Genomic DNA, 25,750 nt, shown 5'->3' with positions numbered 1-25,750 from the left:
CTTGGCTCCCTCCTTTCCTCCCCTCTCTTGGAGTACCTAGTGTCTATTGTTCCCATGTTTAGGTCCATGTCTACCCAGTGTTTAGCTTCCACTTATAAGTGAGAACATGCAGTATTTGATTTTTTGTTTCTGTGTTAATTCACTTAGGATAATGGCCTGCAGCTGCATCTATGTTGCTGCAAAGGATGTGATTTCCTTCTTTTTTTATGGCTGTGTGCTATACTGTTTTCCACAGAGGCTGCACTGTTTTACATTCCCACCAGCAAGACACAAGGGTTTTAATTTCTCCACATCCTTCTCAACACCAACACTTATTACTTTCTGTTTTTCTTTGTTTTTGTTTTTGTTTTCATAGTAGTAATCCTAATGGGTGTGTAGTGGTATCTCACAGTGGTTTTGGTTTGTATTTCCCTAATGTTTACTGATGTTCAGCATCTTTTCTTTATTATTATTGTTATTATTTTTTTTGAGACAGAGTCTCACTCTGTCACCCAGGCTGGAGTGCAGTGGTGCGATCACAGCTCACTGTGCAGCCTCCACCTCCTGGGCTCAAGCAATCCTCCCACCTCAGCCTCTTGAGTAGCTGGGACCACAGGCATGTGCCACCATACCTGGGTAATTTGTTTATTTTTTGTAGAGATAGGGTCTTGCTATGTCACCCAGATTGATCTCGAACTCCTGGGCTCAAGCAGTCCTCCCACTTTGGCCTCTTAAAGTGCTGGGATTACAGGCTTGAGCATCTTTTCATGTACTTCTTGGCCATTTATATATCTTCTTTGGAGAAATGTCTATTCAAGTCTTTTGCCCATTAAAAAAGTTTTTTTTTGGTATTCATTGTATGATTTCTTTTTGGATTCTGAATATCAGTTCCTTCTCAGATAGACGTATGATTTGCAAGTATCCCATCCCATTCCATAGGTTGCCTTTTTACTCTGTTGATAATGTCTTTTAATGCACAAAAGTTTCACTTTGACAAAATTTGAGGTACTTCTTGTATGTTCTCCAGTTTGGTTAAATTTCTCTAGCCTGCCCCTCTGTTAGCATCATCTTTCTGTGCTTTCTTCCCTAGAAAGGTCAGAAAAGGCTCTGGTGAAATTGAGCCAGACCTTTGTATCACTAGTATCTCCTTCTGTGGCAAAGGACACCCATTTACTAATGCACCTGCTTCTCCCATAGTAGAAGCCTTTTGACTGAGAATTAGAGACTTATAAAATATCACTCATTGTTATGATTATGGTAGTAGTGTATAGAACATGCTATGACATTGGTTAACATAAGCAGCTCTATATTGGCAGGAAGGACAGTAATATAACAATAGCTGTTATCATTAATAATTTTTCGTTGTAATGTAAGTGCTTTGAAACGTTTTGTTGCATATAATCCTTCTAATAATCCCTTAAGGCAGATGAGGTAACTGAAACTCAAATAAGTTGCGTGACTTGTTCAGGGTTGCATAGCTAAGACATTCCATCTATAACAGTTCTCCCTTGTTATTTTCTGTATCAGAATCTGTCCTATTGCCAATTTCAAGCTTTTATTTATTGTTTGTTTGTTAGGCCTGTCTCCCTTAGTAGAGGAGACAAGGCCATTATCTGGCATAACAGCTGTGTCTCCACCACCTAGCAGAGGACCTGGCACAATAAGTATAAAACTGTGGATCTGACAGTAATGTCATGGTTCCAGGTTCAGGGGTGTATCACAGTTGTCTCCTAGGTTGAAAAAAGTCATTAGAAAGCATCAGAGAAACAAAAAAGGTTAGTTGTTGCTACTTCCCTCCCCTAAACATTAAAGGTTTAAACTAATTGATTTTTAAATTTAAAAACTTTTTATTGAGGTATAGTATACATTCAGAAAAGTACACTGAATCATAAGTAAGTATATAATGCATTGAATTTTCACAAGCTGAACAGACTTGTGTAACTAGCACCCAAAACCCAGAACATTATCAGCACCTTGTATGTCCTCTTTGTGCTCCCATCTAGTCACTGACCCCTCTTCCCATGAAAGGATAACTGCTATCCTGACTTCTAACAAAATAGGTTAATATACTTTAAAATATATATATATAAATGGAATTTATACTGCACAAAATGGCATTTTGTGTGAGGCTTCGTTTGTTCAGCGTTATGTTTGTGATATTCTATATTGTTGCAGATAGTTGTAGATCACCCATTTTTCTGGCTGAGCAATGAGAGTTCCATTGTGTAACATGCCGCGGTTTATCTACTGTACTTTTGAAGGGCATTTGGGTAGTTCCTAATTGATATGGTTTGGGTGTGTTTCCACCCAAATCTCTTCTTGAATTGTAGTTTCCATAATCCCCACCTGTCATGGGAGGGACCCGGTGGAAGGTAATTGAATCCTGGGGGTGGTTACCCCCGTGCTGCTGTTCTTGTGATAGTGAGTTCTCACACAATCTGATGATTTTATAAGGGGCTTTTCCCCCTTTTGCTCGGTACTTCTCCTTGCTGCCACCACGTGAAGAAGGATGTGTTTGTTTCCCTTTCTGCTGTGATTGTAAGTTCCTTGAGGCCTCCCCAGCCATGCTGAACTGTGAGTCAATTAAACCTCTTTCTTTTATAAACTACCCAGTCTTGGACATGTCTTTATTAGTAGTGTGGGAACAGACTAATACACTAGTATTATGAATAGTGCCATTTTGAATAGTGCCATTGTGAACATTCTATTACATGTCTTTTTGCAAATGTATAATATGTATACATGTTTGAACCCTCTGGATTTTAAGTTAAGAACTATTCATAAATAGAATAAATATTTTAAAATTCTTTCAGTTCCATATTGTATGTAAGCAAAGGAGAAGGTTAGGGAGGGAAGAAAGAAAGGGGTGGATTTGAAGGGAAAGAAGGAAGACAGAGGAAGGACAATAAGGTAGGAAGAGGAAATCAGGGGAGAAGAAAAGATTATAGAAAAGGAAGGGTAGAGAAAAATGGAGGCAAGCGTGCAGCTGTGGGCTCCTAAATAAAATGAGATACTGAAACTAAATCCTTATCACAATCTTGAGCATGGACTTCAAGGTATCATTACTTCTTGAAATGCAAATCTCTCTTCAAGCCTCATCAGTTCCTCTCAGAAGCTGTTTGACCTGTAGTTCATCCATTTCTCTCTCTCAGTACTGTCAGCACTCCATCTCTTTTCCTAACCAGTCCTAACTAGACTCTTCATAACTGTTCTAGATCTGATCTATTTTCCACTAGCAGCCATTTATATGATTTTAAACAAATCTAATAATAAAAAATAAAAACCAGATCATGTTGAGATAGAATAGGAATAGGACGTGCCTCCTCCAAGTATTTTTCCTTTTCTTCTTCTTTTCACAAAACCTACACCACTACTTTGCCTACACTATACCCACTAACCCCCAAGCTTTTAGCCACTCAAAGAAAAGAGCCATTCTTCTGTGCTGTCACATTGTTTAACCATGCCTAATTCCAGAAACTGGCCTTAGGAGATACAAACATTGAACCAAGGTTGTGGAGTCTCAGTCTCCCACCTTGGGAAAGAATGCTGAACAATTACTAGGGTATGGAAAGGGAATACAATTTCATTGTTGGAAGTGGGGCAGAAATTAAACACATATAGTTATTTTAAGTCTGTCACTGATTTGCTTTTTGACCTACATTCGCAGACTCCTTATTCTTTTTTTTTTTCCATTATTAAAGTTATTGAGGATTTGGAAGCTTGAATGACTTTGCAAATCTTAACTAAAACTAGTGATATAATTCTTGGCATTGTGGCATAATTTCTTACAGCACAGCACAATGTATTTAATTTTTAAAGAATAGTATTTATCATGTTTTTGCATCATAAAAGTATCTTTTGGAATTGTCATTGGCAGGTTTTTATAAATATGTTTATTATATCTATCTTTGTATGTATTTACTTAAGAAATTAAAAGAGTATGTAAGTCAGAAAAGGATTCTGAGAACCAATATAGTTCAAATGGAAGATTGGAATTATAGGTAGATTGGCAGGAATTCAGGACGCGAGAGACCATTACTTTAGATGGTCTCTTTAGAAGGCCTGGGATTTAAAACTGAGCCGTACTACCTTTAGAAGTTCCAAAGGATAGACTGCCACAGATTATGCCAGCAGTCATGTTGCAAGATTGGGTGACCCCTTCAAACTGGCTTGTCAAATTTATTAATATCTTCTTGCAAGGAATGAATCCAAGAATATGTTGGAGCTACATCTGGATGGAAATGAAATAGTGTTACAGGTTCTGAGCAGTCAGACAGATAACCTGATGATAAATTTTGGGCAGTGAACTATATTGATGTTGCTGTCAACTTAGTAGAGATATCAAAAGAACACTTGGAAAGAAATAAATTAATGTTTGTTACTGTTGTGGGAAAACCAAGATGAATAGGGAGATTAGAAGACATCAAAGTAAAGCAGCTTATCTTCATATCCAAGGACCTTCAGCATCTAAAGATTCTTTAGAAAAGTGTTTTTCAAACTCTTTGATGGAAGAACAGATTAAAAAAAATCTAGCTGGTCACCAGCTGATACTTTTGTAAAATATAAAAATGAATTGCTAGAAGAGTGAAATGAAAAAGACATGAAATACAAGGCTTGACTCCTTTATTAGTAGATTCATCAGATTTATTCTTACACATTGCTGTAAAAGTTTTAAAATTCTTATCTCATTTTCTGTACTTTTCTTATTATGGATTAGTAATAATTTACAGACCAGAACTGGTCCATGGACCTGCTCTCTTTGAATAGCACGATTCTAGAAAGATTTCTGCATTCTAACAGTCCAGGAGTTGGCCTTCTTAAGAATTCTATCTCAGAGGGGCAACAGTAGTATGTTATTGATAAGTAATTCCTAACTACATGTTAGATAATTGGAGATACTGTTTTTTTAGAACAAATATGGTAGATGGTTATACAAATAAAAACTATTCTGAAGACAACTCAAATTTTCAGTTAGTTGGATCAGTAAAAAATCAGAGGACATTGTTACTTTGTCCATGCTTTACATATATATACACACACCAAAGAATGGCTTTTGGGTAAGGAGAGAATTTACACGTATATTTTATACGTATAAAATGCACATAAAATCTACACACACCAAAGAATGGCTTTTGGGCAAGGAGAGAATGTTTATAACACAATCTTCTTTTGTAAACACTCTTATTTCTGTACATTTTAAAGATCACCTTTTTTTGATGTTTGCTTCTTAAAGCTGTAATGTAGTTATATTTTCTAAGTTGAACATCTTAAACACTATGCCAGTGATTTGGGTAACATTTCAGTTTTTCTCTAGTTGTAACTGATGAAGATTTTTAATGACTATGATAGGCACATTGCCAATTTTTGTTACATTCTCTTGTTACAAGAAAATATCATTTACCATTTCAACTTTGTTTCATGTGGTTCATGGTAGAATTCATTTCTTATTAAAAACTTAATAAAGAACTAGTGTTAGCTTTAGTAGTCATATTAAAGTATAACATTGTTTTAATCTACACCAGAATTATAGAATTTCAGGAATGGAAAGCATTACACTCTAATGTTAACCATATGATCTATGAACCCCTTCTAATGCTTCTCTGCCAAGTGACTGTTCAGGCTGTCTGTAAGTATCTCTAGTCATGTGGAAGCTCCATGAGTCCCAACACAGCTCCCTGGGCAGCTAATACTGTTACATAGTGCTTTTCTACATTGACCTGAAACCCTTTGCCTTGCCACTTCTAGCTCTTGTCACAATATAGAACAAGCTTAATTGATCCTGCATGTTAGTGAAGATAGCTATCATGTTTGATATTTCTTTCTTCTGTAGGCTAACATGTAGCCTTTGCTTCTATCATGGATTTGTGTCCTTCCCTGTCTTTTTTGGCTTCTTCTGAACGTGATCCAGTTAGTCTCTATACTTCTTAAAGTGTAACACCTAGAACTGAATGAAGTGTTCAAGGAATAGTTTTGACCAAGTGTAGGGTTGAGTATTTTTATCTTCATTTTCCAGGAAGCTACCTTCTGTGAGATTGTACTGGACAGAGCTGTGGGTTACAAACCACTGATAGCTGTGACCTTTAGGTGTGTTATGAAATCATTTTAGAGGGTCTTGATTTACATAAAAAACAGAAGAGAATGGAACAAAAGTACACGTCATGTAATAAAGCTAAGTATCATTGCTTAACAGTTTTGTTTTCAATTTATATATGAACACGTACACAGATATATGTACACATATGCATATATACATATTACTCCGTACAGATATCTCTACTGATGGTGATATAAAATGGTGATATAAAAATTTCTTATTATGTGTCAAAAAAGTTTGAAAGCCTCTGGCCTAGACTAGATGCTTCCTGTCCTTGTTTCTGTGATGGCTCCGTCTAGTCTCTGCTTGCTCTGCAGCCAATTTTCATGCCCCATCTTGATATTCTTCTCTTTGTTTCCCTGTAAATTTCTGCTGTGTAACATGAGAGGCATGATGGGCTCCATTAGATTTGCTTTAGGACACTGGAAAATTATTTTACTGCTCTGATTAAGTCTTTTCATGGTTGGACCCCCATGAGAATTTTTGTCTGTGGAATGAAGAAATGAAGTAGCCCGGTGAAGAGGTGAGGAGGTCAATTGAGGTTTTTAGCTCAGAAAATTATTGCCCCAGTGAAGTAAAGGGTTTAAGGAAAATAGTGTTTGAGATAGACTCTCCTCCTCCTTATTTTTTGGTTTTGCAATTTGTACTTTTGAATACTCGTGACAGCGAGTGCTCTCTGTGTGCCAGGAACTGTTCTAAATACTTTATTTATGTGCACCAAGTCAGTGGATCCTCATAACAGCTCTCTGGAGCATGACTGTTATCCTTATTTTACAAATGAGAACACTGAAGACGAGAGAGATTATTTAACTTGCACAAGGCTTTAGAATTTATAGTGTATAACAGTAGCATCTCAAGCAGCAATCTAAGAACGAAATCCTTTCAAACTACCTAAGAACCAAAAATACGTGGATGGCACACTTATCCCATTACCCTGTAGTTCCAGATATGCTCATATAGCAGATGCTAAGTCTTTTCATAATCATTTAAATATAAGAATTTGAAGATATAAAAAACGTTTTTTTTCTATCTTTAGAAAGCACTTTTCAGTAACAGGAAAGGGAATCCTTTAATGACACTTCAGAATCTATTAATTCTTCCTTTTCCTTTCTTCCCCACTCTTCTTTATCTAATTCTCTATTTTTGGCTCTACCCTGTCATCAGTTTCCTACTACAATTCTCTCTCTCTACTTTTTCATTTTCTTTTTGTTTCTTCTCCCCATCTCCCTATCTCCCCATCCCCACTGGTTTTCCATCTATTCTTTCCTTTACTCTGCTTTTGTGCTTTCCATATTCATTCAAATTTATTTTTTTATATAGGTTAAGCATATACTGAGCACCAAGTAAGTGTGAGGCATTGTTGAGATACAAACATAAATAAAGCATGTAGCATGAGAGCTAATCAGGGTGAGATCAAAGCTCTGCTAGTACATTCCCTTGAGAATCAGAGCTATTGGAGCATGCCAAGGTAAATACTCCTTAGGCCTTCCCTATATGGATCAGGAATGTCTATGGGATTTAGATAAATAGTATGCAAATAATATAAAATATGAGCCCCAGAGTTCAGAGAATAGGCAGCATTTAGGACATGTTTTGGATCAAGGCATAAAAACAGTGGCCTAAAAAGTTTACAGGAATATTTTCATTGGAAAATTAGTAGTGTTTAGTATAAAAATTACTTCTTATAAAATAACACTGTACATTGAATGTATGAAAATGGTATTTAAGTTGGCCTTGGCCCTGGGGATCTCTTATATAACAATTACTAATATGAGTAATAATTACCAGCATTCCCACAGTTGAAATAGCAAACAGTACAGGACATTTCTGTAACTTGTTTGACCTTGTCCACTCCAGCTCTACCTTGCTCATTTGCAGTATTTATGAAATAGCTTTCAGGTACTTCCTGTGTGCCAGCAGGTATGCTGCTGGACACTGAGGGATCCAGGGTTTAATGCATTCTCTTTCTTCTTAGAGTTTTCAGTCTAGCAGTGCCTGTCTCTTAGGTTTTGCCCTTACTTAAAGACAATTGCCCATAACTATTTCTCCTTCCCCTCACTTGGCCAGATCCTATGCATTCTTAGAGGCCAGTTGTATTCCAGTGAACCTTCCTTGGTTACCCAAGCTAAAAGTGGTTTCTCTGCTCTCTTCGCTCCTATTGTGTTTATTTTCTTTAACCACTAATTTGGCAATTAATCATGTTAATTGCTTTGTGACTTGTATCTATTGTTGTCTTGACTTGTTATTTAAATTGTGTTGTGTGACTTTCATAGTTTGATTTTTGTCTTCTGATTACAAGTTCTTGAGAATAGAGAATCCTTTGTATAACTCTTATAGCAATGATCACTCCAAACTTTTTTTTTTTTTTTTGTGACAGAGTCTTGCTCTGTTGCCAGGCTGGAGTGCAGTGGCACGATCTCGGCTCACTGCAACTTCCGCCTCCTGGGTTCAAGCGATTCTCCTGCCTCAGCCTCCCAAGTGGCTGGGGCTACAGGCACGTGCCACCACGCGCAGCTAATTTTTGTATTTTTAGTAGAGATGGGGTTTCACCATGTTGGCCAGGATGGTCTTGATCTCTTGACCTCATGATTTGCCCGCCTCAGCCTCCCAAAATGCTGGGATTATAGGCGTGAGCCACCACGCCCGGCCCAAAGTGTTTTTTTAAATTATGCACCCTGTCTTAGTCAGTTTGGGTTGCCATAACAAAATACCTTAGACTTGGTAATTTATAAACAGCAGAAGTTTATTGCTCACAGTTCTGATGGCTAGAAAGTCCAGGATCATGGCTCTGGTAGATTGTGTCTGGTGAGGGCCCGTTCCTCATAGATGATGCCTTCTCTGTGTCCTTGCATGGCAGAAGGGAAAAGGGGCAGACAAGCTCCCTCAGGCCTCTTTTATAAGGACACTAATCCTATTTATGAGGCCTCCGTTTTATGACCTAGTCACCTCCCAAAGGCCCTACCTCTTAATACCAACACATTGGGGATTAGATTCCAATAGGAATTTTGAGGGGCCACTAACATTCAGTCTATAGCACACCCCAAATTATTTTATTGTGTACCTCTGCTACATGCGTATTTACTTATAAAAATATATTTATAGATTATAAAACATATATAAAATATAAGCTAAAAATGATATAAAGATAAAATTAGCAACACTGTAAAAATAATTTATATTACTTATGTTGTGGTATTTTCACCTGCCATACCTGAAAAAGAAATCTGAAAAAATATGTAGATACTAATGGAAGAAATGCTTTTGTCGTAAATTAAGTGTCCAGAAATGTGAGGGTCTGTCTCTGAACTCTTTATCCTGTTTTACTGGTTTGTCTATTTTTGTACCAACATCAGTATTTTAATTACTAACATTTATAGTAAATTTTGAAATCCAGTATTGCAAATTTCCTACCAAAGTTTTTCTTACTGTGGTAAAATACATATAACATAAATTTACTATTTTAATCATTTTTAAGCATACAGTTCTGTGGCATTAAGTATATTTACATTGTAGTACAGTTATTACAACTATCCATCGGAAACTCTGTACCCATTAAACTATAGCTTCCTATTTCCCTCTCTCCTCAGCCCCTTACAACTACTGTTCTACTTTCTCTGACTGTGAATTTGACTACTTTAGATACCTCATGTAAGTGGAATCATATAGTCTTTGTCCTTTTTTGACCAGCTTATTTCACTTAGCATAAGGTCCTCAAGATGTATCCATGTTGTAGCATGTGTCAAAATTTCCTTCCTTTTTAAGGCTGGATAATATGCCATTCCATTGTGTGTGTGTGTGTGTATATGTATAGTATTTTATATATATATATATGATGTATAGTACTACATTTTGTTTATCCATTCATCCATGGATGGACACTTGGATTGCTTCTACCTTTTGTTTATTGTAAATAATCCTATCAAGTTTTTGTTCTTCAAGATCATCCGATCTATTCTAGGTTCTTGGCATTCCATTTGTATTTTAGAATCTGCCTTTCAGATTGCAGATCAATTTAGGGAGAACTTACAACTTTTCATTATGAGTCTTTTTTTTTCTCACTCCGTGGCTCAGGCTGGAGAGCAGTGATGTGATCATGGCTCACTGCAGTCTCGACCTCCCTGGCTCAGGCGATCCTCCCACCTCAGACTCCCAAGTAGCTGGTACTACAGGCACATGCCACCATGCCCACTAACTTTTTGGTATTTTTTGTAGAGACAGGGTTTCTCCATGTTGCCCAGGCTGGTCTTAAACTTTTGAGCTCAAGTGATCCATCTGACTTGGCCTCCTAACGTGCTAAGATTACAGGCATGAGCCACTGTGCCCGGCCTCATTATGAGTCTTTAAATCCATGAACATGATATCTCTGTTCATTTATTTGTTTACTTATTTTCTTCTTAATAATAGCTTTCTGCATAGAGATCTTGCACATCTATTGTAACATTTATTTCTATATATTTGATCATTTGATATTATTTTAGATGGCATCTTTCTAAAAGTTTTATTTTCTGACAGTTGATGGTATATGGAAATACAGTTGACTTCTATGTATGCTCTAACAACTTTGCTAAACCCACATATTCATTCCAAAAGTGCATATGAACATTTACAAAATTTTCTATGTTCACAGTCACATTTTCTGCAAAAAAGTAAGTTCTGTTTCTTCTTTTCCAATTTTTATACTCCTTATTTCCTCCATCCTGGCTAGGACCTCCAGTACAATGTTGAATTGAAGTGATGAGAGTTGGTATTCTTGTCTCATCCTCTATCTCAAAGAAAAAATTTTAATGTTTTGTTTTTAAGTATGATGTTGCTTTAAGTTTTTTGTAGATAGCTTTGATCACATTAAGGAAGTTCCCTTTTATCCCAGTTTATAGAGAGCTTTTAAAATTATGAATGGAGGTTTAATTTCATCAAACACTTGTACTTATTAAGATAATCCTATCAATTTCCTCTTATTCTCTTAGCAGAGTTAATTAAATGCACATATTAGAAAAGAAGAAAGGTTGAAAATTAATAAGCTAATCATCTATCTGAAAAAGTTAAAGGATTTTTTCCCCGATCCTAGTTAGCTGTTAAAAACTGTATGTGAGCCCATCATTCCTACTGAAACCATATTGTAATTTAAACCACATTTTTGTTATAGGGACACCTACCAACATTTAAAAATACTTCCTACTCTAAAGTAGAGTTGAAGTTTATCATTTATAAATGGAGATATGGCATAGAAGCTGAGAATAACAGTTGACGCCACATGAACTGGCAAACACATTTTCTTGAATATTTTAATTTTGTAATTTTTAAAACATTCTGGGCTGAGTCACTTATTTTGGTGATGGCATTTTGGAATCCTATGCTAAGAATTAAATGTATCATTTTTTCTAGGAGGGTCTAGCCATAGTTTTTAGGCGTTAGAGATAGAATGTACTTGATGTATCAAGAATATCATATGTCATCAAATGCATAGCCCCATTCCCCTGAAAATCAACCTAGAAAATCTATCTGAATGCAATTTTGTCTTCTTTTACCGATTTTAATTTGTCCTTTTTGCTTGTAAAAAGGTCTAAGACTTGACCTTGTGGATTTGGTCTGGCCAGTCAGATGGGGTATAATTATAGCCCTTTCGAGGCTGAATATGTAAGATTCCATGAACCAGTTCAGATGCCTTTGCAGATAAAATGCCCATGTTTTAGATTATTTAGATAGATGTTAAGATACCCTTTGTCAGTCTTCCAGCTTCTTTACTGCTGCATCCAGTCTAGAAACCATGATAATTTTTGAAACTGAGTAATCTATGTTAGATTTAATTCAGAGAAAATAAATTCTAAAAGATGAAAATGTAGTTAATATTAGTTAACAGTAATTTACTGTAATATGTGACTTTTTTTTAAAAGGCGGTTATTGATCTTTGAGCATATTTTATTTGAGAGTCACTTGTTATTTTAGGTTGCCAAAGTTGAAGACTTCCTTCTCAGCTGATGTTAAATATTGTTGGTTTAGCACAAACGTCACTATCAAGAAAACAGGAAGCTATGTAGGACACATGCCAAATGGTAAATTAATAGTCAGGGTAAAGGAAACTGACGTAGACTCAGGGAAGGAACCCTGGACTCATCTACTTTGTTCTTTTTAGGTGGCTTGAAGAATAGAAATGGTCTAAGTCATTATTTTTTTCCAGACAGTGTATCAAAAAACAGGGTTAGCCCTATTAACCTAGAAAGAATATATTTTCTTATATTTTGCATTATTTAAAAACTGCTAATGTTTTAAAGGTTGTAGAATATCTTCATATAGCTTTGTTAATCTAGATTAGTTCTTGGCTATCACTAAAAAGCCTATAAAGTATAGTAAAATTTGCCTACTTTTATTTTTTTATAGTGAAACCTTAACATTTGAGTCGGATCTCAGTAACTAGGAACAAATGATAGTTTAAAGAGGAGTCAAATCCAAATTTACCTTTCATTATTTACTTAAAGTTTATATATATAAAGAGTTCGCTAAATCAATGAACAGTGTCATCATTGTAGAGTCTGTGTCAAGTTACAGGGGGCTTGTTCCCTCTCTTGTAGCCTTGATTTATGTGTTTACAGTTTTTATACTTATTACTGATAAATAATTTTCTTTTCATTAGAACGCATGTAATAGAACTTCTTTTTGGCAATATTTTGTCATCTTTTACTTCTCATTTTTCTAGGTACTTAATAAAATATCATTTGTTGAAAACATTTATAGTTCACCAATTATGAGATTTATAGTTATAAATCTTTATAAGCCACTAATTATGATTTATAATTCACTAATCATAAGATATTAATTTGATGGTTTTCTCTTAAATTATTGAGAGATGGTTTAATGTAGTAATTAAGAAAGTGGGCCATGGAGGCAGACATCCTGGGTTTGGATCCCAGCTCTGTCACTCACTAGCAAGTTACATAAGCATCTACGTGCCTCAGTGCCCTCATCTGTAAATTGGGGTAATAACGGCACCTATCTTGGAAGGTTGCTGTAAGTTTAAATAGTTTAATATAATTAAAGAGCTTAGAATAGTGCCTGCCACATTAGTAAATGCCCGACAAATATTAGCTGCTGTTATTTGTTTATTGTGGAAATATAATAATTATAGGTAATAACTTAAAGTTTAAATTCTGAGTTGTGTGTACAGTTCTTCAAAGGGAAAACCTTCCACAAATAATCACACTTTTGCCTTTCTTGGAGGTGAGGATGAGCACATCATCCCAATTCCAGTTAAATCAACAGTCTTTTTTTTGTTGTTGTTGTTGTTGTTGTTGTTTTTTATTATTTTTTTTTAATTTTATTTTATTTTTATTGATCATTCTTGGGTGTTTCTCACAGAGGGGGATTTGGCAGGGTCATAGGACACTAGTGGAGGGAAGGTCAGCAGACAAACAAGTGAACAAAGGTCTCTGGTTTTCCTAGGCGGAGTGTTTGTGTCCCTGGGTACTTGAGATTAGGGAGTGGTGATGACTCTTAACGAGCATGCTGCCTTCAAACATCTGTTTAACAAAGCACATCTTGCACCGCCCTTAATCCATTTAACCCTGAGTGGACACAGCACATGTTTCAGAGAGCACAGGGTTGGGGGTAAGGTCATAGATCAACAGGATCCCAAGGCAGAAGAATTTTTCTTAGTACAGAACAAAATGAAAAGTCTCCCATGTCTACCTCTTTCTACACAGACGCGGCAACCATCCGATTTCTCAATCTTTTCCCCACCTTGCCCCCCTTTCTACTCCAGAAAACCGCCATCGTCATCATGGCCCATTCTCAATGAGCTGTTGGGTACACCTCCCAGACGGGGTGGTGGCCGGGCAGAGGGGCTCCTCACTTCCCAGTAGGGGCGGCCGGGCAGAGGCACCCCTCAGTTCCCGGACCGGGTGGCTGGCCAGGCGGGGGGCTGACCCCCCCATCTCCCTCCCGGACGGGGCGGCTGGCTGGGCGGGCGGCTGACCCCCTCCACCTCCCTCCCGGATGGGGCGGCTGGCCGGGCGTGGGGCTGACCCCCCCACCTCCCTCCTGGATGGGGCGGCTGGCCGGGCGTGGGGCTGAGCCCCCCACCTCCCTCCCGGACGGGGCGGCTGGCCGGGAGGGGGCGCTGACCCCCCCAACCTCCCTCCCGGATGGAGCGGCTGGCCGGGCGGGGGGCTGACCCCCCCACCTCCTTCCCGGATGGGGCGGCTGGCCAGGTGGGGGGGCTGACCCCCCCACCTCCCTCCCGGACGGGGCGGCTGGCTGGGCAGAGGGGCTCCTGGCTGGGCAGAGGGGCTCCTCACTTCCCAGTAGGGGCGGCCGGGCAGAGGCGCCCCTCAGCTCCCGGACCGGGTGGCTGGCCAGGCGGGGGGCTGACCCCCCCATCTCCCTCCCGGACGGGGCGGCTGGCCGGGAGGGGGCGCTGACCCCCGCCCCACCTCCCTCCCGGACGGAGCGGCTGGCCGGGCGGGGGGCTGAGCCCCCCACCTCCCTCCCGGATGGGGCGGCTGGCTGGGCGGGGGGGCTGACCCCCCCCACCTCCCTCCCGGACAGAGCGGCTGGCCGGGTGGGGGGCTGACCCCCCCACCTCCCTCCCGGACGGGGCGGCTGGCTGGGCAGAGGGGCTCCTGGCTGGGCAGAGGGGCTCCTCACTTCCCAGTAGGGGTGGCCAGGCAGAGGCGCCCCTCTGCTCCCGGACGGGGCGGCTGGCCGGGCGGGGGGCTGAGCCCCCCACCTCCCTCCCGGACGGGGCGGCTGGCCAGGTGGGGGGCTGACCCCCCCCATCTCCCTCCCAGACGGGGCGGCTGGCCGGGCAGGGGGCTGACCCCCCCACCTCCCTCCCGGACGGGGCGGCTGGCCGGGAGGGGGCGCTGACCCCCCCACCTCCCTCCCGGACAGAGCGGCTGGCTGGGCGGGGGGCTGAGCCCCCCACCTCCCTCCCGGACGGGGCGGCTGGCTGGGCAGAGGGGCTCCTGGCTGGGCAGAGGGGCTCCTCACTTCCCAGTAGGGGCGGCCGGGCAGAGGCGCCCCTCACCTCCCGGACGGGGCGGCTGGCCGGGCGGGGGGCTGAGCCCCCCACCTCCCTCCCGGACGGGGCGGCTGGCCAGGTGGGGGGCTGACCCCCACCTCCCTCCTGGACGGGGTGGCTGCCGGGCGGAGACGCTCCTCACTTCCCAGACGGGGTGGCAGCCAGGCGGAGGGGCTCCTCACTTCTCAGACGGGGCGGTTGCCAGGCGGAGGGTCTCCTCACTTCTCAGACGGGGCAGCCGGGCAGAGACGCTCCTCACCTCTCAGACGGGGTCGCGGCCAGGCCGAGGCGCTCCTCACATCCCAGACGGGGCGGCGGGGCAGAGGCGCTTCCCACATCTCAGACGATGGGCTGCCAGGCAGACACGCTCCTCACTTCCTAGATGGGATGGCGGCCGGGACGAGGCGCTCCTCACTTCCCAGGTGGGATGGCGGCCGGGCAGAGACGCTCCTCACTTTCCAGACTGGGCAGCCAGGCAGAGGGGCTCCTCACATCCCAGACGATGGGCAGCCAGGCAGAGATGCTCCTCACTTCCCAGACGGGGTGGCGGCCGGGCAGAGGCTGCAATCTCCGCACTTTGGGGGGCCAAGGCAGGCGGCTGGGAGGTGGAGGCCGTAGCGAGCCGAGATCACGCCACTGCACTCCAGCCTGGGCACCATTGAGCACTGAGTGAATGAGACTCCGTCTGCAATCCCGGCACCTCGGGAGGCCGAGGCTGGCGGATCACTCGTGGCTAGGAGCTGGAGACCAGTCCGGCCAATACAGCGAAACCCCGTCCCCACCAAAAAAACACGAAAACCAGTCAGGCGTGGCGGTGCGCGCCTGCAATCGCAGGCACTCGGCAGGCTGAGGCAGGAGAATCAGGCAGGGAGGCTGCAGCGAGCCGAGATGGCAGCAGTACAGTCCACCTTTGGCCCGGCATGAGAGGGAGACCGTGGAAAGGAGAGGGAGAGGGAGACGGGAGAGGGAGAGGGAGACGGGAGAGGGAGAGGGAGACGGGAGAGGGAGAGGGAGATGGGAGAGGGAGAGGGAGACGGGAGAGGGAGAGGGAGACCGTTGTTGTTGTTTTTAATCATGAAAAGAGTACAACACTAGGAGTCAAGATATATGCATTCATTCAGCAAACCTTTATCCTCATACATAGTTGTTGGAGTGTTCACCTCCTGGATATCAGTGCTAGACACTGGAGATTTAAAGATGCCTAGGCCATGGAGACTAAGATATGATTAGCGTGTCCTGTAAGTGGTTTCCAATCCCAGAGTGCCAGTGAGACCCTTTGCTCTTTGATGTCATCATCTGTAAAATGACAGTTCTTGACCTTAGTTTATGAGTGTTAGTAATATGCTAAAATTTCATCAGTGCTGGATACTTAGCACTGTGCTAGGTGTTATACTAGGACTTACTTAAAAAGGAGTATAACATAGCGCTTGACACTAGAATCTTATGATCTGGTTGGGAAAACAAGCCACAAGGAGAAAAATAGACAAATAATACTGGGAGTCATGTGATTAAATGTAAAATAAGAGACTCAACAGATGAGAATGTGCGAAGGTTCTTACGCTCAGCATTTTATTGCGTCAATGATTAACTGCCATTTCTGTAATAAAGTACTAGATTAAACTACCTCCTTTGATGCTATCAAGAATTCCCGCTTGATAATTCCCACTTTCATAATCTGTATAATGTGAGTTTAACTCCCTTTGTTCACTCACATGTTAAACTTTAAAATAGTGCATTCCTGGTATATTTAGGTAATTTGAAATTGGTAAAAGATATATTTTTACAGCATAGTTTTTATCCAAAATCCTTTCTGTACTCTAACACCAAGATATGTTTTTTGTTCTTGTTACTGCTATATTCCTAGCACTTAGTGCCAGACACACAGTGAACACTGATGAAATATAGTTGAGAGACAAATTTGAAATTATACTTAACCGTCAGCAATTTTAAAATCATTTAAAAATAATTTTTAAATTAAAAGTGATTCAATTTGGAATACTGGCTTTTTCAACCTTGGCTCTAACTATGTGTGAGGACAAGTTGCCATTCTATAAATATAATTTTAATGTAGCCAGTAGCTTTTTCTTTACTAGCTTTTTCATACTTGTATAAGGAAATGGCTTTCTAGATGAGTGAATTTCCCTGCTGTATTAGTTATCTGTTACTGATTTATGACAGCAGCTTCATGGGAGACCTTAAGCTAGAACTGCCCAGCCAAGCCATTCCCAAATTCCAACCCAAAGAAACTGTGAAAGATAATAAATGTTAGAAATGTGAAGTTTCGTGATATCACAGTATAAAGACTTTCATATGCCTTACTTGAAGACTGTTCATCAGTATATCACCCTGAATTCTTTCCTTCTGAGAAGGAGTGAAGTACTTTAAAAGAAAAAGATAAAATCAGGCCATCATAGCCAAGTTTTCCTAGTCAAATAGAAAAGGGTTGTATTTAGCCTTAAAAGATTTTATAATTGTGTAAAACCGTGGCTCATGCCTATAATCCCAGACTTTGGGAGGCTGAGGCGGGAAGATTGCTTGAGGTCAGGAATTCGAGACCAGCCTGGGCAAAGCCCTGAGACCCTGTCTCAAAAAGAAAAAAAAAATTTAGCTGAGTGTGGTGGTGCACCTGTAGTCCCAGCTACTTGGGAGACTGAGGTGGGAGGATTCCTTGAGCCCAGATGTTCAAGGCTGCAGTGAGTTATAATTGTGCCACTGCACTCCAGCCTGGGCTCTAGAGCAAGACACTGTCTCCTAAAAAAATTATAATAGTAAAATAGTTCATAGTTCATGTTCATTATAAAAATCAAAACAATGCAGAAAGCAGATGGGTGCAGTGGCTCATGCCTATAATCCCAGCTCTTTGGGAGGCTGAGGCAGGAGGATCACTTAATTCCAGGAGTTTGAGACCAGCCTGGGCAACATGGTGAAACCTTGCCTCTATTAAAAATACAAAAAATTAGCCAAGTGTGGTGGCATGTGCCTGTGGTCCCAGCTACCTGGGAGGCTGATGTGGGAGGATCGCCTGAGCTCGGGAGTTTGAAGCTTCAGTGAGCTGTGATTTCACCACTGTACTCCAGCTTGGGTGACAGCAAGACCGTGTTTCAAAAAATTTAAAAAAAAATGCAGAAAAGTAATTAGAAGAATGTTGTAAAAATCATTTCAAATCCGGCCACATTTTGGTTACTCTCCTTCTGAAATCTGTCTATGTGTGTAGATATACATACTTACAAGTATCCTTTTTCCATAAGTGGAATCATACTATTTCCATGTATTTTTAAAGCTTTTTAAACATTACCATGGGTTTAGAATTTACCAAAACTCCCCTTAGTGCTATATGACATTGGAAAGATCACTTACTTGAAGTGGGGATGGGAGTGGGTAATACTCCCCAAAAGCACAATCAAGTCAAAATGGTAATCTCCAGTTAGCTGCAGGCCTTCTGTTTTGCTGAGAGGAATATACAGATTTGGGGCCAAGAGTCAAACTCCTCAAGGCAACAGAGGAAAGCTCTTTTAAACCCATGCTCTTTTTTTTTTTTAGGCGGAGTCTCGCTCTGTTGCCCAGGCTGGAGTGCAGAGGCATGATCTCAGCTCACTGCAACCTCTGTATCTTGGGTTCAAGCGATTCTCCTTCCTCAGCCTCCCTAGTAGCTGGGACTACAGGCATGCACCACCACACCTGGCTAATTTTTGTATTTTTAGTAAAGATGGGGTTTCACCATGTTGGCCCCACTGGTCTTGAACTCCTGACCTCAGGTGATCTGCCTGCCTCAGCCTCCCAGAGTTGTTGGGATTACAGGCGTGAGCCACCGTGCCCTGCCCCTATGCTCTTTTTTGATTAACAGAAAAACGAGCACCCTCCTCTTGTGCAACTTGAATTTTCACAGTAAATTAAAGAACATGACCAAACCAATTTTAGACAGAGGTTTTAGAAGAGGAAACAGTTTAATCTTAGAAGAAACTTGAGGTACATGGCATTGGCTTGTTTCCTATACACCTATTTATCCTAGATAATATAAGGAAGATAGAATGTAACATATCTTAAATGATTTGCCCAACATTTCATTGGAAGACAAGCTGAGTGCCACTTAGGAGAAAGAGACCTACTAATGGCAGCTTTCCTCTGTTCCCTTGAGCACTTTGGCTCTTGGCCTCACATTTGTAGATTCCTCTCAGCAAAGCAGAATCCCTGCACCTAACTGGAGATTATAATTTTGACTTGAGTGTGCTTTTGGGAAGTATTACTCTTCATACCCTTGTCCCCCATTCCCACTTATGATATTGGAAAGTAAGTGATCTTTCCAATATCATAAAACACTAAGGTGAGGTTTTGTAAATTTTTCTTCTATCTTTTCTGTGACGTTTTAGTGGCCCTTATAGATTGGCTAGCCTACCCATTAGCCTGACTGTTTCCATAGAAGATTTGGTTATTATCTCACACTTTAAACTCTCCATTTCCTTTTCCCTCAACATGCTCCTTTCCTAGAAGTCTTATTCAATAAATCCATTTGTCTCGTCTCCACTGCTGTTACCCTAGTCCAAGGATCCATCATCTTTCTTTCTTTTTTCAGATCTAAAGTGGTTATTATTATTATTATTATCCTACCTGCATTGGGTTTTCAGTCCCAGTGAAGACTGAGAAACCTGGTGAGACCAGTAAGCATCCCTGGGGGGTAAATACAAGACTCATCCACATTGCTCCCAGCTGCCCTGGCCTTCCTACAACCCTTAGAGGTTTGCAGTCCCTGTTCCTTATAGCCAGCTATGTAGCGATGTCTTTCCTTAAATAGTAGAGACTTTGGGCAGCAGAGCTCCTCATCCCATTCCAGGTAGATAACCACACCCTGAAACACTCCTCTCCATGACTGAAGGTGAGAGGCTGAGGGGAATGTTCTCTGCCCTCTGTGACCCTGTTCGTTCCTTTCCAGCGCCATTCTTGCTCTCATGCGCCTGAGTGTGGGCCTTATCTGCCAGGTGGGCTACACTCTGCTCAACTCCCACATCACAGAACACTGTCTCCTCACTGAAGACTGTGAAGTGAATGTTTACTGAAGCAGCAGCATTATTACTGCACCAGAGCTAGAAAATGGACAGGCAAGGATCTCTGTAGATAGCAGAGAAGTAGGTGATACCATCTACAAATGCATGTTGGTTTTGCTCCATCATCTTTGTTGACTAAAATGGTCTCCTCCCTGGTCTGGCTATGTTCATTTTATCTCTTGTGGTCTTTTTTTTTTTTTCTATACAGTAGGCAAAGTGGTCTTTTAAAAACATAGCTGTTTTTACTCTTCTGCTCAAAACCCTGCTTTGTGCTTGGCATAAAAGCTGAATGAATTGCAACCACTTGCAGGTCCAGTGTGATCTGTCCCTTCCTTTTGCCCCTCTCTCCCTCATTTACTGTGTCCTAATCTTTTGCCCTTCTCTCCCTCATTTACTGTGTCCTAATCTTTTGCTCTTCTCTCCCTCATTTACTGTGCTCCAGCCGCATTGCCCAGATATATCAAGATTTCTTCCCCAGATGTACCAAGCTTGTTCCTGCCTTCACACCTTTGCACCAGCTGTTTCCTCTGCCTGGAATGCTCTTTCCCAGAACTTGGCATGGTGGGCCCCTTTGTGTTATTCAGTTTTCAGATTTCACCTCCTCCAGAGGTCCTCTTTGATCTTCCAGTGTAAAGTAGCTCTTGCTTCAGTGCAGCACCCTGTTTTATTTTCCTCATAGCATTTAGCAATCCTAAACCATCTTTATGTGTTTGTCTCTTGTTTATCGTTTTCTTCTTCCCTCACTAGAATTTAAGTACCATGAGACGGTAGATCTTCTCTGTCTCGTCCGTCCTATAATCCTAACACCTAGAGCAATGCTTGATAAATCTTATCTAAATGAAAAAAATCAGTGAATGAAACAGAGATAGAGAAATATATTTTTTTCATAAAACTATAATTTGTTAGTCAACACATAGGAATTGTACATATTTATGGGGTATATAATGATGTTTTGTTACATATAGTGTATAGTAATAAGATCAGGGTAATTAGCATATCCTCATCTCAAACATTTATCATTTATTTGTGATGGAAACAGTCAATATCCTCCTTCTAGCTATTTGAAACTATTTATTATTGTTAACTCTAGTCATCTACAGTGGTATAGTACACCAGAATGTATTCCTCTTATCTTGCTATAATTTTGTATCCTTTAAGAAATCTCTTCCTATCCCCCTTAGAAATGTACCTTTTAATACACTGAGGTTGCTGGAACCAGCTGTTGATGTAGTAAGGGAGGAAGGTGACGTGGCAGGGCACAAAAACACTTAACCAGTTCTGGTTAAAGTATATAATAAAAAGTGTGGCCCAACAATGAGTGTAACCATTCGGGAAAAAAACAATTTGTCATTGAAGAAGGAGTGAGTTATTCAAACAAACTGGAATCAGGTTAATCCTGAGGATTTCCTGTACTTCGAATAACTTCAGTCTTTAAGCTGCATAGTTAGATAATTTGATCCCCAAGCCCCAAAAAGATCCTTGATTGTGAATGGTGTTTTTCATAAATTTAAAGCATTGCAGTTGAATGCAATAGAAAAGGAAAAATCTTAGTGTTGGTTATAGGGCTCATAACAGCATGCTCATAATAACATGATGCTCATTACCATCATTAGATTGTACTTCATAATGCTAGAATTTATGTGTTTTCTGTAGTCTTTTAAAATAACTACTGTGTTGTGGGGTAGAAAAGATTACACTAAAAGGGAAATATGATGCCTCTAAAATGTACTCTTAGGAATTTTTTTTATATTGAAAGGAAAATGAGAAAGTATTCTTAAAACCTGTGAAGTATAAAAATTTGTTACCATTCAATTACTGGTGCAACTTAGTTGTTTAGTTTATAAACTGGTATTTTTATTGACCCCTGAAGATAATGAGGAATAATCAACTTAGTGATTTATGTTAAACATACCCTTGTTAAAGTTTCTGTTTTTTTTTTTTTTTTCTTTTTTGATACAGAGTCTCACTCTGTCACCCAGGCTGGAGCACAGTGGTGCAGTCTTGGCTCACTGCAGCCTCCACCTCCCAGGTTCAAGCGATTCTCCTGCCTCAGCCTTCTGAGTAGCTGGGATTACAGGTGCCTGCCACCATGCCTGGTTATTTTATTATTTTTATTTTTTTGAGATGGAGTCTTGCTCTGTGCCCAGGCTGGAGTGCAGTGGCGGGATCTCGGCTCACTGCAACCTCTGCCTCCCGTGTTCAAGCGATTCGCCTGAGTTAGCCTCCCAAGTGAGTAGCTGAGACTACAGGTGCGTGCCACCATGCCCAGCTAATTTTTGTATTTTTAGTGGAGACAGGGTTTCATCATGTTGGCCAGGATGGTCTCCATCTCGTGACCTCGTGATCCGCCTGCCTCAGCCTCCCAAAGGGCTGGGATTACAGATGTGAGCCACCGCGCCTGGCCTAATTTTTGAATTTTTAGTAAAGATGGGGTTTCACCATGTTGGCCAGGCTGGTCTTGAACTCCTGACCTCCAGTGATTTGCCTGCCTTGGCCTCCCAAAGTGCTGGGATTATAGGTGTGAGCCACTGCGCCTGGCCACTGTCTGGTTCTTTTCTCTTTCACATTCAAATTGTTTTGGGAAAAAGTAATAGTAAATCTTTAACGTGGGGTCTGAGTTACTTAAAGCCAAAATTTTTTGAATTTATTTTTAAATGACTCTTGCCCTTCCAAGTTGCCATGTAGGGAAGTTGTACATTTATTTCAACTATGCATCCATCCGTTAAATTACTTTTATAGGTTCTTTTTTAGAATTGCTTCACAGCCAGTTTTGGAATTATGAAAGAAAATTAGCCTCCTTGCTTTCGTTTGTACATTAAAACTCTCATCTTTTTAAAACAAAATGAAGACATATTACTTTCTCAATTGACTTCATATTAATATTTTATTAACTTATGAAGCCCATGCAGCTGTTATGCAGTTGAACTTATGACTTCTAAGATAAAAATTATCTTGTACAGCAGATCTGTGAAGAGCAAGAAACATTGTATAACTTTGTGAAATAATAGATTAAAAAAAAAAAAACCAGGCCAGGTGCAGTGGCTCACGCCTGTGATCCTGACACTTTGGGAGGCTAGGTGGGAGGAGGATCACTCGAGCCCAGGAGTTCGAGACCACCCTGGGTAACATAGTGAGACCTCCTCTCTTAAAAAAAAAAAAAAAAAAAAAGCCAGGTGTGGTGGTGTGTACCTGTGGTCCCAGCTGCTTGGGAAGCTGAAGTGGGAGGAGCTTGAGCCTGAGAGATTGAGGCTGCAGTGAGCAGAGATTGCACCAATGCACTCCAGCCTGGGCTACAGAGTGAGACCTTGTCTTGAAAAACAAAACAAAAAGAAAATACCAAACTGTTGAGACCTGGATAACTACCCCCCACCTTTTAAATTTGCATTTTACTTGAAATTGAGTATGCATTGTGCTTTCCTGCAGATGAAAGTTATGGTGTGCCAAATCTAAAGGAAGCACTGAACCTTTGTGGAAGGAAAGAAAACCATCTGGTACCAGAAAAAGGCTAAAAGTGGGCTCTTTTTTGTACTAACAGAATGAAAGCTAAGAGTCCATATTTAAAATATGATCATAAAACTATTCTTATTTTACAGTTCTTGGCATAAGAATAGACATGTGTTTTGGATAATATACCTAATTTTAAAAGTCGAGATATGCCTCTTTGAGAAAAGTAGTTGAAGCACACTGTTGATGTTTGTCGTTAGAACACATGTAAGTTTTATTGTGAAATAAATGAATTATTTGTTTTAGGACGAGTCTTCATGTCTTGGCTTCCATGACTATTAAAGGCTTTTATTTTGTTCTGTAAGCCAGTGTTTTAATCTGTTTTGTATAAAGATCCTGTTTTGTTTAGTATCATAAACATGTGGGTTTTTAAAGTTTGTTTTTAAAAAATCTTTTCTTTCTTCTGTTTCTGCATTTTTTAAAGCTGCACATCATTGACTCCTGGGCCCAACTGTGACCGATTTAAACTGCACATACCATATGCTGGAGAGACATTAAAGTGTAAGTAAATGATGACTATTTTACTCAAAATGTAGGTTACAGTGTCAGCTATTGGACTTTGTGCTTTAGTTTTCATTTCCGGCTGTTAGTTGTTATCTCCTAAGATATTGTTCACTAGCATTTACCACTTTTCTTATCTGCCATTCAATTCTAGTTTGATTGAAAGTAAGGCAGTTGGCAGGGAATACGTTGTGGTTAAATAGGCATGCACAGAAATTCCTAATATTTAGGCATGCCCGGTAATTTTTATGTGTTTTTTTCTCTATAGGCGGCTTTTACGTAATACTCAATAAAGAGTCCACTGCTTTAGAATACCTGGCCATTTAGAAACAGTTTTTAGGTAGGAGTGGCTGCTGTCCATCGCTGCTGCTAACCCCCCTGTGGAACCGCTGCGCCACGACTTGTCACTGATGTATCTCCTGTTGTTACCGAAGTGTAAGAGTCCTACCTCAAAAACTCTTGGCATGGCTTAGGCATATCAACATGTTATCTCCTTTATAGCAAGGATCAGAGATACAAACGGCCTACAAGGGCTAGATTGGTAATATAGTGAGGGAAACAGGCTAGGTGTGGCAAACTGGGACACCCTGTCACTTAAGGGGAGTTACCTTTACTGATTTATTGAGAGAAGGTGGACGTCTGAAGTTTTACCTGAATTCTGTCAGTTTTAGATGTTGCTACTTTTTCAAAATTAAAAACATGGTGTTGGCCAATATTATGCAGGCTAAACTGAATGTGTCTGTGGGCTGGCTTGAGTTCCTGGACCATAAGTTATTGATCTTGGATGGATAGTATGGAAGATCTGTCATTGGACTTAGCCCATCAGCTACAGCAGCCCTCTAGACTGTATCAGCTTTTCTCTGTCACTATTACCAATACTGAACCTCTAGCCTAGTGTGGAAATCACAGTGGCTTTGGTTGGTTAGTGTTGGTAATCTCACCAGGAATTTTCTCTCTTGAACCTATTCTTGTGGTGAACAGCCTATTAAGGTTTTTCTATTCCTAAAAAGAAAAATAAAGTACATGGATATTAAACATGGAACAGATGGGTAAACCGCTTTTTGGCCATTGGACCAGTGTGTTTTACCATTACATGCCAGGAGGGGCCATGTCTCTGTATAGTATTTTGTATTCTTAGTACTATATTCTGTAGAATCACTTGATACTAATTTATCAAATGCAAGATTAAATGAGAAATGTTGGACGTGCTGACTTGTCAGCCTTGCATTATTAGACCATTTTCTGGAAACCATTAAAATATAAAATAATTTTACCTGTCTGAAGTAGTAGGACAGATTCGACTGCTACTTTTTTTTTGAAAAAATTATTAACTAAATTTAAAAGAAATGATCAAAGTAAATAATTCATGTGGTTAAAAACGTAAAAGTACTGGAATTTTTTGATACATGAAACCAGTAGTCTTCTCTCCCAGTCCAGTTTCCTGAGAGAGTCACTTGCAGATTCTAAAAATTTTCAGTTTAGCTCTCTGGGGATGATCTCCATATCTTTAAATAATATACTTTTGCCTCCGTTTCTTGCCTTATCAGTTTTAGACATTGTTATCTTTTGACTTCCTGCGCTGATACATGAAGCATCAGCCTATTTTCCCTATGCCCCTTA

The 25,750-nt window shown here is 40.6% G+C and overlaps 1 protein-coding gene across 10 annotated transcripts in view; it reads left to right on the top strand.

The window, feature by feature from the left end:
• BABAM2 (BRISC and BRCA1 A complex member 2) overlaps window positions 1-25,750 on the top strand; it is a 453,662-nt gene that overhangs the window by 19,926 nt on the left and 407,986 nt on the right. For all 10 annotated transcript variants that reach the window (XM_057301324.1, XM_063594645.1, XM_003827124.5 and 7 more), the window contains one exon: window positions 24,054-24,130. In XM_057301324.1, the coding sequence (XP_057157307.1) occupies window positions 24,054-24,130 (77 nt within the window). The remainder of the gene's footprint in view (window positions 1-24,053; window positions 24,131-25,750) is intronic.

Source organism: Pan paniscus, chromosome 12, assembly GCF_029289425.2.
Source record: "Pan paniscus chromosome 12, NHGRI_mPanPan1-v2.0_pri, whole genome shotgun sequence".
Lineage (NCBI taxonomy): Eukaryota > Metazoa > Chordata > Mammalia > Primates > Hominidae > Pan > Pan paniscus.
This window is presented reverse-complemented; position numbering and strand designations above follow the sequence as displayed.